This window comes from Artemia sp. Qi Xiang Cuo, unplaced genomic scaffold (genome assembly GCF_049724085.1).
Source record: "Artemia sp. Qi Xiang Cuo unplaced genomic scaffold, ASM4972408v1 HiC_scaffold_283, whole genome shotgun sequence".
NCBI lineage: Eukaryota > Metazoa > Arthropoda > Branchiopoda > Anostraca > Artemiidae > Artemia > Artemia sp. Qi Xiang Cuo.
This window is the reverse complement of record NW_028297692.1, coordinates 1-11,823: the sequence shown is the minus strand read 5'-3', so window position 1 is coordinate 11,823 and position 11,823 is coordinate 1. Positions and strand designations below refer to the sequence as shown.

Below are 11,823 nucleotides of genomic sequence, written 5' to 3'. Positions count from 1 at the left end.
CTTATATATAACTGTAGTTCTGTAGATAGTGGCTTCAGGGTTTTTTATACATGTTGAATTTCATTGCACGATCTCCGTCAAGGTCACAACCTATTTTGGGTGTAAGTTCCGCAAATTCCCATTTGCTAACAGCAATGACGAACAACTTTAAAAATAATTTTCAACTTTACCTACAGTTTATCATTAAATTCTACTTTTTTCTTCAATTCCCGTTTATATATTCAAATTTAACACTCGTGAAAAAATTCTAGGTGAATGAAAATCGTTCCTGAACAACCATACCCCTTCAATTATTTGTCCATTCCCCCCCCTCCAACAGACCCAGCTGGGGCACTAGCTCTTTTTGCCAAGCACGTTTGGTTAAGAGATGACGAAAACTTTCTAATTGGCTTCCACATGTCGAGAATTTAGTAACTTCGATCCCTCTCTCCCATAGATATCAGACTGAGCTGGAATACCACGAAGGCTCAACTAGAAGACATAGTCCTACGTATCACAATGTTTTGTTTAAACTCCACTGGCTACTACTGATAAATTTGCTAATGACAAGATTCTCCAAACATATACCCCCCCCCCCTATACTAATTAGTTGGATCGCAGTCCTAAGTCCTAATCCCCAAGATTATATATATATATATATATATATATATATATATATATATATATATATATATATATATATATATATATATATATATATATATATATATATATATATATATATATATATATATATATATATATATATATATATATATATATATATATATATATATATATATATATATATATATATATATATATATATATATATATATATATATATATATATATATATATATATATATATGATATATATATATATATATATATATATATATATATATATATATATATATATATATATATATATATATATATATATATATATATATATATATATATATATATATATATATATATATATATATATATATATATATATATATATATACATATATATATATATATATATATATCAAGAAACAGCAACCGTAAAAACTAGTTAGTTTTCCACCGTAAAAACTAATTACTCAAGAAACAGCAACAGATTGCCTCGGATTGACTTCTTCTTCTTCTGTGATGACGACTAATGCACGCCCCCGGACTGGATTCTTGAAAACGGCCGATTGTTTTCGTATTGGATATTGGAATGTTAGAACAGTTAATCAAGAAACACAGCCAGGAAAACTCAACAGTGTTATGAGAACTCTTGATAAATTCCGTATTGACATAGCTGGACTTTCTGAGACCAGGCTTACTGGTTTTGGGACTTTGAAATCTGAGATTTACCACATCTTGTATTCCGGACTTGAGACTAGAAAAGAAGCAGGTGTCGCAATGGCACTAAGTAATCGGGCCGAAAAATGCCTAGTGGACTGGGACCCAATTGCTGAGCGGATTCTTCGTGCCCGTTTCGCCACTTCACAGGCCAAATTGACAGTTATTGTAGTGTACGCCCCAACGAATGATGCCTGTGATCGAACCAAAGATGACTTTTATCGTGCGTTATCGAATGTTGTTGCAAAAACGCATCGTCATGATATTGTGACTGTGTGTGGGGACTTTAATGCTAAAGTTGGAGGTGATGCTTCTTATGCCCCAACTATCCTCGGTAAACATGGACTGTGTGAAATTAATGACAATGGTGTGCGACTAATCGATTTTTGCGCGACTCATGAACTTATCGTCGGCGCCACATGGCTTCCACATAAACAGATTCACATGTATACTTGGAAATCACCTGATGGTGTAACACGAAATGAAATAGACCATATCCTAATTGAGAGGCGCAGGCGACGATGTTTAGAGGATGTTAGAACCTTCCGAGATGCCGACTGTTATTCCGATCACCAACTTGCTGTTGCCAAGTTCAAGCTGAAACTAAAAACTGTGTCAAAGCCCCAGCGGCCAGTGAAAACCTTTAATTTGAGGAAATTGCAGGACACGAACGTATTGCAAAAGTATACTACAGCTTTGTCAAACAAGTTTTCCCTTCTAAGGGACGAAGTGTTGCTTGATAGTCAGTGGGAAAAAATTGCAGAAACCGTGAAAGAGGTTGCACAAGAAGTTGTGGGCTACAACAGGAAGAAGAAAGAGCAGTGGATATCTGAAAGTAGCTGGGATATTATTGATCAAAGGTCACAACTCAAAATCCTCGTAGATAAGTATGACCATAGCACGACTTGTTCTAGAGTATATGTAGATAACCTGAAAGCGCAGTACAAGCGTCTCCATAAGCAAGTCAAAGCAGCAACCAGGGATGATAAGAGGATTTACCTCGAAAATATGGCCGAACAGGCTGAGGCAGCCGCTAGACGGGGAGATAGCCGTACTGTGTATGCCATAACGAAGCAGTTGGTGGGTATTTCAAAAGGCGTCGTCAACCCAAGTTGAAAGCAAAGATGGCATTTTATTAACCCAGACTGATGACATAGTCCGACGCTGGAAAGAGCATTTTAGCGAGGTACTAAATCAGAAGCCTCCCACAACTACTTTAAATATCCCTGAAGAACCACTGTTCGATCTTGGAATATGTCCTGGACCTCTCATACTTATTGAAGTCAAGGAGGCCCTAAAGACTTTGAAAAACGGAAAGGCTGCAGGCAATGATGGCATATCACCAGAATTACTGAAGTACGGTAGAAGCGCCCTAGCCGAACCCATATTTGAACTTCTTTCCCGTGTTTGGGATGAAGAAAAAATCCCTAGTGAATGGTCGAAGGCAGTAATTGTAAAACTCTTCAAGAAGGGACAAAAGACTAAGTGTGATAATTGGAGAGGTATTGCTTTACAGTCTGTTGGCAGCAAAGTTCTGTGCCAAATAATTCTTAACAGGATTCAAAGTAAAGTGGAGAAAGTTCCGAGAGATGAGCAGCACGGATTCCGCCAGAATAGATCGTGTTGTGACCTGATATTTAGCCTGAGAGTCCTGCTGGATGAATCCAATGAATGGCAAGTTCAGCAACTTATAGTATTTATAGATTTTCTCAAAGCCTTCGACTCGATACATCGCGGAACCATATGGAAGATTTTAGTGCATTATGGAATTCCGACCAAAATTGTAAATATAATTGAAGCGCTATATCATGATATCATGTGCGCAGTACAGACAAAGGGTGGCCTAACGGAGTGGTTTTATGTTCAGTAAGGTGTAATGCAGGGCTGCATTCTATCACCAATAATGTTTGACATAGTGATTGATTTTGTTATCCGTGGATGCAGTTTTAGTGGCGGTCTACAATTAAATCCACTGAGAGAACTCAATGATGGTGATTTTGCCGACGATGTTGCGCTTATTACCCACGACCCAGATGATATGCAACGCAACATTAATGAACTCGGTCGTATGGCAAATGCTGTCGGACTCTCCATAAATGCTAACAAGACCAAATCAATGTCGAATGCAGTCATACCTGACTTAGCCGAAGGACTTTTGGTTAACAACGAGGAAATTCAGGAAGTGAGAGAGTTCAAGTATCTCGCCAGCATTCTTAAACAAGATGCCAGTTCCGAAAAAGAAATACTGTGCCGAATAACATGGGCTGTGTCTGCTATAAGCTACCTTAGAAATATTTGGAAAAATAATAAATATTCCCAGAGGTTACAGCTTAAAATTTACAATAATAATGTTTTCTCTGTCCTTATGTACGGCTGCGAAACTTGGAGCATCACTGCTCACCTAGAACGACGACTCCAGGCATTCGGCAATAATTGCCTAAGGTCTATCCTAAATATACATTGGACAGAAAGAATACGAAATGATGAAATCTATCGTATGACAAATCATACCCCCATCCTTGATCTTATTAGAAAGCGGCGATGGATGTATTGGGGGCATATGGTGCGAATGGGGGAAGGAAGTCTGCCACACGAAGCATGGTGTTGGACACCCCTCGGTCTCTGCAAATCAGGGAGACTGAAAATGACCCTTGGCAGGTCGCTAAAGAAGGAGGCGAAGCTGGCGAGGTCCACGTTAGAGAATCTATGGCTGAAGGCTCAGGACAGGTCGTCGTGGCGAATCACTGTTGCTGCCTTATGCGCCCCCAGGCGTAGGAGGACCTAAGTGCTAAGTAAGTAATATACATATATATATATATATATATATATATATGTATATATGTATATATGTATATACACACACACATATATATATATATATATATATATATATATATATATATATATATATATATATATATATATATACATATATATATATATATATATATATATATATATATATATATATATATATATATACATATATATATATATATATATATATATATATATATATATATACATATATATATATATATATATATATATATATATATATATATATATATATATATATATATATATATATATATATATATATATATATATATATATATATATATATATATATATATATATATATATATATATATATATATATATATATATAATGTGTTTACTTATATATAACTGTAGTTCTGTAGATAGTGGCTTCAGGGTTTTTTATACATGTTGAATTTCATTGCACGATCTCCGTCAAGGTCACAACCTATTTTGGGTGTAAGTTCCGCAAATTCCCATTTGCTAACAGCAATGACGAACAACTTTAAAAATAATTTTCAACTTTACCTACAGTTTTTCATTACATTCTACTTTTTTCTTCAATTCCCATTTATATATTCAAATTTAACACTCGTGAAAAAATACTAGGTGAATGAAAATCGTTCCTGAAAAACCATACCCCTCCACATATTTGTCCATTCCCCCCCCTCCAACAGACCCAGCTGGGGCCCTAGCTCTTTTTGCCAAGCAAGTTTGGTTAAGAGATGACGAAAACTTTCTAATTGGCTTCCACATGTCGAGAATTTAGTAACTTCGATCCCTCTCTCCCATAGATATCAGACTGAGCTGGAATACCACGAAGGCTCAACTAGAAGACATAGTCCTACGTATCACAATGTTTTGTTTAAACTCCACTGGCTACTACTAATAAATTTGCTAATGACAAGATTCTCCAAACATATACCCCCCTATACTAATTAGTTGGATCGCAGTCCTACTTGCTTAAGGCCTAGACTTTATGCATATGACATTTTAGAAAATTCGACCAAAATTGTAAATTTCACAAAAAGCAAAAGAGAGAGAGAAAAAAAAACAGAACTGGGAAACTTAAAAACTCTGTTTCTAGAATTATTTCTGAAACCCTAGGAGAGATACAGAATTGTGATTTCAGTTTGTCGACGAGATAACTTCATGTTCTGCACGGTTATGGCATTACCTAATCCCCAAGAATTTTACTTTAGAGAAGGGACAGTTTGTGTTGTTTCTTTTTCACACCATTTAGCCGACTAGTAAAATAGAATTTTGATCCTTTTACCAGAAAATTACTTAAATTTGTTATGTTACACTACCACTATTACTAATACTACTACTACTAACAACTCACCGCAGCACCAAGCTCCCTGAAGCCAAGACGGCTACACCCGTTACTCCTCCATCGTAATCTATTCAAAGCCTCCTTCTTTACATCCTCCCAGGAAGTTTCCAATTCCCTTACATCTTTTTTACGACATCCTCCCACCCCAACCGTGGATAACCTGCTTTCTGTTTAGTCCTAGACGGTTGGCTGAAAGGATAATCTTTGGTAATCTGTCATCCTTCATCCGCAGAAAGTGTCCTAGCTATCTTGACCTTTCCCTCATTATAGCGCAAGAAAGCGGAATTGAGCTGGACTTTTCGTACAGCCTACTGTTTGAAATACGGTCAGTCAGTGGGGTACCCAAAACAATCCGTTGTCCAATAAGAGATTCATAGTTACTCCCTGCGTTTACCCGTGCCGTTTACCTAATGGGAGAACAGGCCAAGACAGATTGTCTGAGTTGAGGCAAAGCTAGCATAAGCCTTTTTCAGAGTCCCGTGTACATCCCCATTAATTCAAAATTAAAACCAAGTGATGAAAAAGTTAAGAGCCATAGCTAATAGGAAAAAAGCCCAGACACATAGTCTTAGTGAGAGGCCAAGCTGGCATAAGCCTTTTTCAGAATTGTATAAAAATGATTTCTTCTATATTTTCTATTACTCCGCAATGTCATTTCTAATGTTCAATTGTAGGTTATAAATAAATTATTTTTATAGTTTAGAGGTATCATCCATCCATCCTAGGGCAGAACTAAGGTAGATAGTCATGGAATAGGGTAATTCAAATAGTCTATGAGTTTCCATGAGCCATTTGAAGGCTCTTGGAGACCCCGAATAAAAGGTTTTCAAAGATTTATGACTAACCTTGTCCACATGACTTTAAAGACAATTTGACGACTGAGATTATTGTCATAATACGAGCTTTTCCTACTGGGAAAGCCTAATGGAATTGCAATGGGGATGATCGAGATTTTTGGGTTGACTCATGACAGACGATGTCCACTGGACTTGTATGCGAAACAGGGGACTGAATCTGTCTGGACTCACATGCGAACAAGTGACCTAAGCCTAATAGGCTGGCCCGCTTAGAGTCTCAGGTGAACTACCGTACTTTCTATAAAAATGGTATATGTCCCAAGGGCATAACCTACGACCCTTGTCATATGGGCTATGGGGGGGGGGGAGGGAGGTTATCCTCAAAGACATAATTTCCAGACCTTTCAACTACTTTGAACAAAATGGCTATGTCTAAATATTGATCGGAAATGTTTGGGGAAATGATGGGCAGTGGGGGGGGGGCGATTAACCCTCTGATTAATTTTGACTATTAAAAAGGGCACTATCCCTCTCGATTTCCAATCGAAATAGCCCTTTTTGAAGTTTCACAACAAAACTTTCTATATGACATTATATGCCCCCAGGGCATAACTTACAGCCTTAGCTCTGAGGGCTGTTGGGGGTTGTCATACTCAAACACATAATTTCCGGACCCTTCAACTACGTTTAACAAAATGGCTATGTCAAAATGTTGATCGGAAGTGTTTAGGGAAATGATGGATTGGGGGGGGGGCATTCACCCTCCGATCGCTTTTGGCTATTAATAAGGGCACTAGCCCTCTCAATTCCAAATTGAATGAGTCCTTTTTGATGTTTCTACGACAGCACTGGCAAATAGCTTATTTCCAGAACTTTAAACTACGTCGAACAAAATGTCTATCTCAAAATTTTGTTTGGATGTGTTTGGTGAGATGGTAGGCCTGGCTTGAGAGGGGCGTTAGTTGCCCTCCAATCACTTTCGACTATTAAATAGGGCACTAGCGCTTTCAATTTCCAATCGAATGAACCCTTTTTGAAGTTTCTACGATACTGCTTTCTATAAAAACCTTATATGCCCCCAGGGCATAACTTACAACCCCTGCGCTAAGGGCTATGGGGGAAGTGTCATCCTCAAAGACATAATATCTGGACTTTTCAACTACGTTGATCAAAATGGCTATATCAAAAATTTTATTGGATGTTTTGGGGGAAATGGTGGGCGGGGGAAGAGTGTTAGTTTTCCTCCAATGATTTTTGACTATTAAAAAGGGCACTAGCTCTTCAAAGTTTCTACTACAACGCTCTACAAAAACCTTATATGCCCCCAGGGCATAACTTACAACCCGTGCCCTGAGGGTTGTGGGGGGAGGGGGGTTGATCATCCTCAAGGACATAATATCCAGAACTTTCAACCACGTTGAAAAAAATGGCTATCTAAAAATTTTGATTGGATGTATTTAGGAAAATGGTGAGCTTCAGAGGGGGGTTTTCTGCCCTCCAATCACTTTTGACTATTAAAATGTTTGAGGAAATGGTAGGCGTGGAAGGGGTGTTAGTTCCCTCCAATCACTTTTGATTATTAAAAAGGACACTAGCCCTTTCAGTTTACAATCGAATGAGCCCTTTTTGAAGTTTCTATGAATTGCTTTCCATAAAAAACCTTATATGCCCCCAGGGCATAACTTACACCCCTTGCCCGGGGGGCTCTGAGGGGGTTGTTTTCCTGACAGACCGAATTTCCAGAACTTTTAATTTTGTTGAACAAAATAATGTCTCAAAATTTTGATTGGATGTGTTTGAGGAAATGGTGGGCGTTAGAGGTGGGTTAGTTGCCCTCCAATTACTTTCAACTATCAAAAAGGGCACTAGCCCTTTCAATTTTCAATCGAATGAGCCCTTTTTGAAGTTTTGCAACAACACTTTCTATAAAAACCTCATATGTCCCCAGGGCATAACTTATACTCCTTGCCCAGAAGGGCTTTGGGGGAGGGGGGGTTGTCATGCTCAAAGAGATAATTTCCAGAACTTACAGCTACGTTGAAAAAAATGGCTATTTCAAAATTGTGATTGTATGGGTTTGGGAAAATGGTAGGTGTGAGAGGGGGGTTAGTTTAAACTACGACTACTTTCAACTACGTTGAAAAAAATGAATATCTAAAAATTTTGATTGGATTTATTTAGGAAAATTGTGAGCTTCAGAGGGGGGCTATCTGCCCCTCCAATCACTTTTGACTATTAAAAAGGGCACTAGCCCTTTCCGTTTGCAATCGAAAGAGCCCTTTTTGAAGTCTCTACTAAAAAGCTTTCCATGAAAACCTTATATGCTCCCAGGGCATAACTTACAGCCCTTGCCCTGGGGGGTTTGGGAGGTTTGTCATCACCAAAATCATAATTTACAGAACTTTCAACTACTTTGAAAAAAATTGCTATCTCAAAATTTTAATTGAGTGTTTGGGAAAATGATGCGCGTAAGAGGGGGGTTAGTTGCTCTCCATTAACTTTCGATTATTAAAAAGGGCACTAGCCCTTTCAATTTCCAATCAAATGAGCCCTTTTTGAAGTTTCTACGACAACAAATTCTATAAAACCCTTATAAGCCCCAAGGGTATAACTTACAGTCCTTGCCCTGGGGACTCTGAGGGGGTTGTTTTCCTAAAAGTTTTAATTTCCAGAACTTTTAACTTCGTTGAACAAAATATATGTCTCAAAATTTTGATTGGATGTGTTTGGGGAAATGGTGGGCGTGAGAGGTGGGTTAGTTGCCCATCAATTACTTTCAACTATTAAAAAGGGCACTAGCCCTTTCAATTTTCAATCGAATGAGCCCTTTTTGAATTTTTGCGACGATACTTTCTATAAAAACTTCATATGCCACCAGGGCATAAGTTATAATCCTTACCTTGAGGGCTGTGGGGTGGGGGGGGTTGTCATGCTCAAATACATAATGTTCCAGAACTTGCAACTATGTTGAAAAAAAATTGGCTATTTCAAAATTGTGATTGTTTGGGTTTGGGAAAATGGTAAGTGTGAGAGGGGGTTAGTTGCCCTCCAATTACTTCCGACTATTAAAAAGGCCACTAGCCATCTCAATTTCCACTGGAACGAGCTCTTTTTGAATTTTCTACGACATCGTTTTCTATGAAAACCTTATATGCCCCCAGGGTATAACTTACAACCCTTGCCCTGAGGGATGTGGGGGTGTAACCCCTAAAGATTAAATTTCCAAAACTTTCATCCTCAAAGACCTGATTTTCAGAACTTCCAACTATGTTGAACAAAATGGCTATCTCAAAATTTTTATTGGATGTGTTTGGGGAAAAGGTGGGCGTGAGAGGGGGTTAGTTGCTCTCCAATCACTTTCGACTATTAAAAAGGCCACTAGCTCTTTGAATTTCCAATCGAATGAGCCTTGTTCGAAGTTTCTACGACAACGCTTTCTGTAAGAATCTTATATTCCCCCAGGGCATAACTTACAACCCTTTTCCTGAGGGCTGTGGGAGATTAGCCTTCTCAAAACCCTAATTTCTATCTGGAAATCAACTACGCTGAACAATATGGCAATCTCAAAATTTTGATTGGATGTGTTCAGGGACATGGTGGCGTGGAAGGGGTGCTAGTTGCCTTCCAATCACTTTCAACTATTAAAACGGGCACTAGCCATTCTAATCGAATTAGCCCTTTTCGTAGTTTCTATGACAGGTCCTTCTAGACGAAGTGCCCTGGTCTAAGACCAAAAATACATAATACATTGTGCCAACATTGTTCTTTACTTAGGCAGCGCTATTGCTCTGCCTATTATTGTTTTTTATGTTGGATTTCTAATTGAGTGATATCATCTCTTGATATTCCATTTTCGCATATCCACCATCAACAAAGTTGAATGGTCTCGGTAGTCCAAAGAAATTTAATCTCTCACTTTCATGACAACGCACTCATACATTTTCAATGATATCCCCACTAGACTTGTTTCATAGTTCAAATATGTGTCTTTGTCACCATTTAAAGCAACTATGACTTTATCATGTGCACACATTTTCTTCGGATATTTCATCTTCACTTTTTTTAAAAACTTGATGCAAGTGTTTATCCTTCAAATGTAAAAAAAAATACTGATTTAAAATATACAGTAAACTATGTATTGTCGATGAGCAGCCATAGAGTACCACTAGTAAAGGCGCATAAATAAAAAAATAAAAATTAATGTTGAATTATTTCCTAGTGAAAAAAAATTCAGTGAAAAAAAAGAAAAGTGCTACTAAAAACAGTATTTTTCTAATAGTAAAAATCACGACTAACATATCTATATCATTCTCATTTCGTGTTTCGAAAATATTAAATGTAATTTTTTTAAGACATAAAAAAGTAAAAATACCTATTTTGAAATTTTTTTTTTAAAGTTTAAAAAGAGTAAAAAAAAGTGGGGGGCCAAAAAGCTGGGGGAGAGGGCATCGGGGCCCTTGGAGGTTGGGTCATTGATGACTAAGGGCGGTTGTATCATTGACTAAAATGTATACGACTTTATTAGTTTCAACTTTATGCATACTCCAATGCTAAGCAATATTTTATATTAGTTGTACTCCTCACCTGGTACTTCTGTATAATAGCAACCACAGCCAGGATATGAAGCTAGTTTGATCCTAATCGCTTTTCTATACTTTAATCAGTTGAATGGTGAAGGATGTATATATTCTAATCATATTCTGACACATATATAATGTGGCGTGGGAATCAGCATTCCCTCAGATTTACCCTTAGTTGGTAAGCAATTACAATTTCAACCCTTTACTGGTTTCATTCAATGCAAATAAAAAAATTTATTCATATTATTGTCATTTGGATTCATCACTAAGCATTCCTTTTAAAAATTCATTGGTTGGAAGACTGCATCCCTTAAGATTTCTTGGAAATTTAAATAATTATTTTCATGACTTGAATATTCAGTATTATAAGAATAACTGTTTTTTCTACTTTTGAATCATATTGTAATAGAATTCCCAGAATTGACAGAATTGAATAACACAATTGACAGAATTCTAACACCTCTCTGTAAGTAGGTCAAAATGATGTACTAGTCGGAGTGTATACAGGCTTTTTTTAGTGTCTCAGGTTGTTAGTTTCGTTGTACGTCTCATTGTGCGTCTCGGAGCTAGACTCCCCTTACCACTACCGACATCTCGCCTAAAATCTCAAGCCAAAAAGCATCCAAAGCTAATAGGGTCCACCCACCTAGAGTGTCAGGCAAGCGACCCAATTCATAAGCTCAGACAGTTAAGCTAAAATTGAAGCAACAAGGCAATTTCTCTGAAATACATCTAGCAAATCTTCCTCAGTTTTTGGAGCGCCCATGCTTCAAAACCATACTTGACCAATGGCATCACTGTAGCTTCCAATTTTCTAATCTTGGTTTGCAGACTTATCTTCATACTCTGTGTAACTTTTTACACTCTGAGAAAACACCCTGAGCCTTCGCTGTTCTACCTTTAACATCGTCACTGCTCCCACCGTCTTTACTAATAATACTACCGAGGAACGGGAAGCTGTCCACTT

The 11,823-nt window shown here is 37.5% G+C and overlaps 1 protein-coding gene across 1 annotated transcript; it reads left to right on the top strand.

The window, feature by feature from the left end:
• Positions 1-1,122: 1,122 nt before the first annotated feature.
• On the top strand, positions 1,123-2,436 carry LOC148938844 (protein CFDP2-like). The gene has a single exon (XM_089107497.1). It carries the CDS (start codon positions 1,123-1,125, stop codon positions 2,434-2,436), a length of 1,314 nt encoding a protein of 437 aa, XP_088963623.1.
• Positions 2,437-11,823: the final 9,387 nt, after the last annotated feature.

Coding starts and splice junctions, on each gene's coding strand:
- LOC148938844 (XM_089107497.1), top strand. CDS start 1,123: ATGACGACTAATGCACGCCCCCGGACTGGATTCTTGAAAACGGCCGAT.